The sequence below is a fragment of the Pediculus humanus genome, genomic scaffold (genome assembly GCF_000006295.1).
Source record: "Pediculus humanus corporis 1103172107545 genomic scaffold, whole genome shotgun sequence".
Lineage (NCBI taxonomy): Eukaryota > Metazoa > Arthropoda > Insecta > Psocodea > Pediculidae > Pediculus > Pediculus humanus.
Window position 1 is genome coordinate 31293 of NW_002987160.1, and position 7968 is coordinate 39260.

General features: G+C 22.4%; 1 protein-coding gene across 1 annotated transcript; it reads right to left on the reverse strand.

Moving 5' to 3' along the window:
* Positions 1 to 356: 356 nt before the first annotated feature.
* Phum_PHUM196240 (uncharacterized protein) lies at positions 357 to 1615 on the reverse strand (the record flags this gene model as incomplete). Its single annotated transcript, XM_002425351.1, has 3 exons — positions 357 to 436; positions 758 to 968; positions 1592 to 1615. The coding sequence occupies 3 exons, from the start codon at positions 1613 to 1615 to the stop codon at positions 357 to 359; spliced, it is 315 nt and encodes a 104-aa protein (XP_002425396.1).
* Positions 1616 to 7968: the final 6353 nt, after the last annotated feature.

Here is a 7968-nt window from a genome sequence, read left to right on the forward strand (position 1 = left end):
TGTTTTAATTTAAATTATTTTTTCCCGCGTTTTTATTATCATTAATCCGAAAACGTTTATCACGTTTATCTAGTTATCTTCTTCTTTTTCTTCTTGTTTTTGATGTTTCGTTTTTTTTTGTTAAATTTTAATTTAATTTAAAAATAATTTTACATTTTAAAAACTTTTCCTTTCCTTTCCTTTTTTTTTCAAATAATCTTTCGTCAGGAAAATTTTTTAACCAGTAAAAAAATTTTTTTTTTTCATCGAGTTAAAATTTTCCAGTTTTAATTTTCATTCCTTTTTTTTTGTAAATATAAAACATTATTACTTCCAGTTTTTTTTTGTTAAAAAGGTTCAAAAGAAATTTTTTTTTTTTACAATATAAAATGTTTCCAATATTTTCCGTAACTTTTAATAAAAAAAAAAAAAAAATTAACCTTAGGTATAATTTTTTCTAAAAGGGAAAAAAAAACACGGAAAAGATTTTAAAAAAAAAAAAAAGTTAAAATTTTTTTATTTTATTTTTAATTTTGTTTTATTTGTTTAATCATCATTTTCCATTTTTTTTTTTTTTTAATTGTTGATTTCATTTGTTTCGAGGGAAAAAAAAGAATGGAAGAGTGAGAGAGAGGAAGAGGGAGATAGGGAGAGAGAGAAAAGAAAAAAAAAAAGTTTTTATAAAAAGAGATCCCCGTTATTATTATTTATTTATTTTATCAACCGTAAAATGGATATCCGTATCCTCCGTAATATCCATAATAAGGATATCCATAACCCAATCCGTAGAGTCCATAATATCCATAGGGATAACCTCCGTATCCGTATCCGTAACCTAAACCGTATCCCAATCCGTAAGAATTATCTGTTTTCAAATCTTCTCCTTCGGATAATTGTCTTTTTAAATCTTTTCTTTCATTTTCTTGTAATTCTTGTGGTCTTCCAAAAGCGGAAGTTAATAAGCAAAAGGCAAGGATGAGGCAAAAAGACTGAAAAAAACAAAAAAATCCATTTTCAGGTCACGTGTGTGTGTGTGTGTTATTACTACTACTATTATTATTATTATTATTTTTCAAGTTTATTTCCAACGTTATAATTTAAAAAAGAAATAAATGACCGGAAATTGTAACTTTTCTCTCTCTCTCTTACTAACAATGATGACGTTAAATCAAACAAACCATTGTCGGTTAAAACAAACGACAACGACACGATAAAAATTTTAAATTTTTTCGGCATTTTATATATGAGAGAGAGAGAGAGAGCGAGAGAGAGAGAGAGAGAGCGAGAGAGAGAGAGAGAGAGAGAAAACAAGAAATTTTTTTTTCCTTTTTTTTTTTTTTTTGAAATTCGACAGGGAAAAAGAAAAAAATGGCGAACATGTCGACATTTTTTTATTCAACATTGAATTTCATTTTTTTTTTTTTCTTTTTTTTACAACCGAAAGAAAAAATTATTATTTTTTTTTTTTTATAAAAGGAAATGAAAACCCGACGTTAATAAAAAAACCTTTTGGTGAACGACAGCAAATTTAAAATACACTGAATATGTAATCATAAATTCATTCGCAGCAAATTAAAAAAATTTTTTTTTTTTTTTTTTTTTTGTAACTTACCATTTTGAGGATTCCGTTTACCATTTTACCGCAGTATTATTTACTCCCGAAAAAATAATAATAATAATAATAATATGTGGGGTACGTTAAACCGAATTGTTGTTTGAATTTAAACTACACCCGCATACAAACAAATACAATAATTTATACTAAAAGTTTAAAGGACACAAAAAATCCTTAGCATAGAGATGGTAACTGAAAAAAAAAAAAAAAAAAAATTTTTTTAAAACGTTCTTATATGATATCATTTATGCATAAGTTAAACATGAATAAAAATAGTCAATATAAATTAAATTCTCGCACGCGAACCAAACAAACAAAAAAAAAAACAAAAAAAATTATATATATATTACCTAATAATAATTTTTTTTAAAAAAAAACCAGATACAAATTTTTCCTTTGAGAATTTTTTTTTTTCTCCATAATTTTTGTCCGCTTACAAGGTTTATTATTACTATTATTATTATTATTATTATTATTATTATTATTATTATTATTATTATTATTACTCAAAACGCGTGTACAAAAAAAAAGGGTAGTAAAAAAATTTTTTTTAATTTTCCTAAATAGTAATGATAATTTTTTAAAAAGGAAAATTCTTGCACGCCGGTTGGAGTTTTGAAAAAAATTATTATTATTATTAATGTTAAAAAAAGGTTTTTTTCAAAGGTTCAAAAGCATATTTCTTTTCTTTTTTTTTTCTTTATTTCGAGTAAATTTTAATTTTTTTTTTAACAAAAAAAGTAAGGTTATTAAAAAATAAATAAAATGTTTATTAATTTTGATAATTAATTTTTAAAAAAAATTTTTTAAAACGCACGTGCGTGAATGCGTGCATATTACGCACTCGTAAGCATTTTTTTTAACTGTCGTTATTATTATTATTATCATCATCATAAATTTTTTTTTTCCTAAAAATTTTTCGTTATTAAAATTTTCCACATTTAAAATCAATTTTCCACGCTTAATAAGTTAATATAATATCACCGTAAATGATATTTAATAATTTTTTAAAAAAATTATCATTATCATTATCATTGCAAGGTTTATGTAAACGTTAAAAAAGGTGTTTGTATTATTAAAAGTAATTTTAAATATATTAAAAAAAAATTGTTTTACAAGTATAACATCATCACCCTTGACCGTAAATAAATTATTAAATTATAATTTTTTTCTTTCTGACAGTTGGCAATAGTGGTATTAATAAATATTATTAAATACGCATAAAAGATTATTAATTAAAAAAAAACATAATTAATTATTTTTTAAAAATTGTTTTCATTTCATTTGTATTTATTATTATTTTATTTATTTGAAATTAATTTTTTTTCTGGAAATTTTCGTTCCAGTAAATTCCAAAAAAAAAAAAAAGGGAAAAGTAAAAAAAAAGCTTATGAATTTTTAATTGTTCAAAAAAAGAGAGAGAGAGAGAGAGAAAAAGAGAGAGGAAAAATGGCGGACAATAACGTTAATTAATCATGAGAATTCGATAATAATTACGTGTAATTTTTTTTTTTGCTTGTTTATTTTAATGAAAGCTTTTTTTCTATTAAAAGCCGTTGGACAATTGATTAATAAGAAAATTATTATAATTATTATTATTATTATTATTATTATTATTATTATTATTATTATTATTATCATTATAATTATTGTTTTAATAAAATTCAATAATAACAACAACAACGACAATAGCCTAGTTAATAAATAAACATAGATACGAAAAATTTTTTTTTTCTCTTAATTTTTATTATTATTATTATTATTATTATTATTATTATTATTATTATCATCAATGGACTAATTCTCAAGTCCTTGTTAATCAAAGACAAAAAATCACGCAAATTCATTCTACCATATACAAGAGAGAGAGAGAGAGAGAGAGAGAGAGGGGAAAAAAGAGAGAGAGACAGAGAAACAAACAAAACTGTCAATTTTATTATAATTATTTATTTTTTTTATAAGATATTTCGTAAATAAGAGATCATGCATGAATTCATCGCGTTTTAAACGAATGTTTCAAAACATTTGAATGTTTTTTGTTTTTTTTTCTCCGCGGATTTATTGTGTGACGTCATCGCAATTGTCAAAAGGTTTCGAAAAAAAAAAAAATGTCGGTTCAAAAATTAATGGAGTTTTTTCGTGGTTGTTGTTGTTGTCGTCGGCTAATGCGTTATGGGAACGTGTAAAGGAAGGAAATAACGTAACGCACATCCACACTTTATAAAAGTTGGAGAAAAATCTTTTACATGAGAGATTAAAAAGGTTTATATTTTGCCTTCGCGATTAATTTCATAAGATTTTATTACTTAAAGAAAAATTTTCTCAACTATGCTTGACTGACTGTTTTCCTTTTGGATTTTCCGATCTTTAGGAAACGTAAAATAGTTCTTTAATTTGTCTTTATTTATTCGGTATTATCGAGTCGGTCGATTTTAGGATCATATATGAAAACTTTGAAAACGTTTTTAATAATAATAATGATGATAATAATGATAATTAATTAATACAAATTATTATGTATATGTTTTGATTATACATTTTAAGTTTCGTTATTAGAATTTTTTTTTCTTTCGGTGTGGGGGGAGGGGAGGGATAGAGTAATGTTAAGTAAGTGAAAACAAACATGTGAGTTTTTTAATGTTGTTGTTGTTGTTGTTGTTGTCGTGTTGTTTTGTTATGTGTCAAGGAAATTAGCACCTTACGATTACCTTAACCTCTTTGAAAAAAAAAACGAAACCGAAAACGTGGATATGGTAAATGGTTCTATTGATTTGTACTTTTTTTTTTCTTTTTGACAATTTCGCAATTAAAAAAAAAAAAAAAAATTTTTACGTTTATGTAACCGTTCATTTTATAATCGGGTTAGTGACACGATTTTTTTTGTTTATACCTATTAATATTAACGAAGGTATATAAAAAGTTTTTTTGGGTTTCTTAGTTTCTAAAAAAAAAACATTCTCGCAAAAACACATTAACAACTTTATAGTAAACGATTTGTAGTGGTTGCAGACAAAAAATCTAATTACTTTTTAAATTATTATTATTATTATTATTACTATTATTATTATTTTTTCAAAAACGTTTACTTCTTACTCTTTTCACTTCCTTATTTTAAATTTTTTTTAAAGGTAATTTTCATTAATTTTAAATTTAAGGTAAAAATTTAAATTTGGCGCTCACCTCCTGTCACTCCTTTTTTTTTCAAGTTCAAGGTCACACGTTATCCCCACTTCCGGAAATTTTGTTTTTTTTTTATGTTTTTCCAAAGACAAAAGGCAAAAAAAAAAAAAATTATTAACAAAATTTTAATTTGTTTAAAACTGAGGAATAAACAACAATAGGAAATATATAAAACCGGAAATGAAGGATAAACAAAAAAAACAAAATATATAAACAAAAATATATAAACAAAAATATATAAACAAAAATATATAAACAAAAATATATAAACAAAAATATATAAACAAAAATATATAAACAAAAATATATAAACAAAAATATATAAACAAAAATATATAAACAAAAATATATAAACAAAAATTTATTTATTTTTCTCGTGCCACGATAATAAAAAAAAATTTCATTCATTTCTTTTTATTAGAAAATTTTGCAAAAATATTTATTTTATGAATCTTTAACGGAAATTAAAAATAAAGCTACAAAAAAAAAAAAAAAAAACAAAAAAACAATTTTGCCAACCTTAAAAATTTACAAAAAAAAAATTAAAACCGGAAATAATTAATTTTTTTTTTTTAAAATAATAATTCAAAAAAATAAAATTCATTTTAATTAAGTAAAAAATTTTTCGTATATTTTCGATATGTTCGTTTTGAAAAATTTAAAAAATTTTTTACCATTTTCAATAATGAAAGACCCGAAATTAATAGAATTTTTCATATCTTTCGTTAAAACCAACGAATTAATAATTCCAGCCGTGAAATAACCTAAATTATAATAAGTTTGCGGATCGTTAATTATTTTTAACGGTTTTTCTATTTCCGGTTTTTTTTTATTTAAATAAATATTTCCCGTTTTAACGTGTGAAATTAATTTTTTACCCTTGCTACCATTATTATTATTATTATTAATAGATTGTGATTGACGTGTGTATACCGGAGGAGAAGCAGACGACGATATCCCTCCCGATGAATATTTTGAAATTTTCTTATCGTTTGATATGATCTGACTTGATATAACGCCCAAAGCGGCTTCGTTTAAATTCGGTAAAGTTTTTAATTTTAATTTTTCATGATAAATTTTATATTTTCCTTTGTTCGTATTTATTATAAACTCACTCCTTTGACCGTTCCTTTGACCGTTATTATTATTATTTACATAATAGTAATAATTATTATTATTATCATCTTTTATTTTCATCTCGCTTATATCGTCATCATTATATGGAATCCAATAATTATTTATAGATTTAACGTATCGCGTCAAATAATCATTATTATTATCATTATTATCATTATTGTTATTATTATTATTATTATTATTATTCGCTGTTGCACTGATGTCAATCGTATTCAAATATGACGTTATTATTATTATTATTATTATTATTATTTTATTATTATTATTATTATTATTATTATTATTATTATTATTATTATTATTCACACTTTTTATTTATTTTTCTAATGCCACGTCGTTTGATTTTTTTTATAAATAAATTTAATCGAACATTAATAAATTTTAACGGTACGAAATAAAGTTTTAACTCGTTGGTTAATTATTAATTAATTAATTAATCATGTATTTTAAAATAAATAATGAATTTAATTAAAACTTATTAAAATTGTGTCCTCCTTCCCTTCCCCCCCAAAAAAGAGAATAATAATAATAATAGTAATTATGTGAAAAAACATACCTGGTAAAACGAGTTGACACGTTGACATCGCGGGTAAAAAATAAAAAAAATAAATAAATAAATGCATTTTTATTGATTTATTTATTTATCAATTTATCGAATTTAACAATAAAAAAAATAAATAAATAAATAAACAACGACGACGACGACGACAAAAAAATAAATAAATAAAATTATTGTTGTTTTTTTTTTTACGGTTTGAAAATTTCTTTTACTTTCTATTAATTGAAAATTATTATTTGTTCAATTTGTTTGAATTTACACTCGAAAGAACAAATAATAACAATTATAGATTTCATTTATTAATAATAATAATAATAATAATAACATGTGCGGAAAGGTAAAGAAAGGGATGAGGCGTAACGGTGGAGAACAGGTGAAAAGGAAAGAAAAAAAAAAAGAGAGAAAAAAAAAATTTATTTTCGTTTCCCTGAAATGATGGCAAAAAAAAAGAAAAAAGTTTAAATAAAATTTTTTTTTTTTTTTTGCGTGGAATGATCTAGAATATGTTATGAAAGGGGTATAAAATGAGAGAGAGAGAGGGAAAGGGGATGAGATTAAGAGAAAGGGTTGACAACAAAAAATGAGGAGAAAGAGAAGGAGGAGGAGGAGGAGGAGATGATACAGATTTTATTGTTATTAATCGTTTATTCTTTCGTTATTTAATTGTAATTATTTTTCCTTTTTTTTAATTCCTTTGAATTCTTTTTTTTTTCCTTTTCAAGTATTTTTTCCATTTGTTTATATTTTTTTTTTATGTTATAAAAATTCACGTTAAAAATTAATAATAATAATAATAATAATAATAATAATAATAATAATAATAATAATTTTTTTTTACATAAAAAAAAAAAAAACTTTTCACATAATTTTCCTTTTTAAAAAGAAAAAAAATTTAAAAAAAAAATTAATTAATTAATTAAAATTTTAAATAATAATAAATAAATAAATGAAAGAATAATTAATTAATTAATAATTTTTTTTTTATTTGCTTCTATGCAAACCCGCACGATTCAAAATTTAATTAATTTTAAGAAAATAACAAAAAAAAAAAGTGAAAAGGGCAAAAACAAAAACAAAAAAAATTTTTTGTCTTCTTTTTTCATTCATTTATTTATTATCATCATTATCATTATTATTATTATCATCATCATCATTATTATTATTTTGTGGGGACGTAAAGACCGCATATTAACGAAATTTTAATTACAATCAAGGTTATTTTCGGGGTTTTTGTATAAGCCGTGAAAACGATTGAACCGAAAAATTTAATTCATTTTACATATATATAGATAAATTATTTATTTTTGAAGGTTTTATTCGTTTGTTCGTTTGCCCGTTTGTCCGTTTGTTCGTTCGTTTGTTTGTAATTGAATTTTTAATAATTACCACCTTAATGATGTTTACGTCTAACTATGTAATAGCCATAAATGAATTTTCTCTTATTTTATTCCAATTTCCGTATATAAGAAAATGAAATGACGCATCATTTATTATTTTT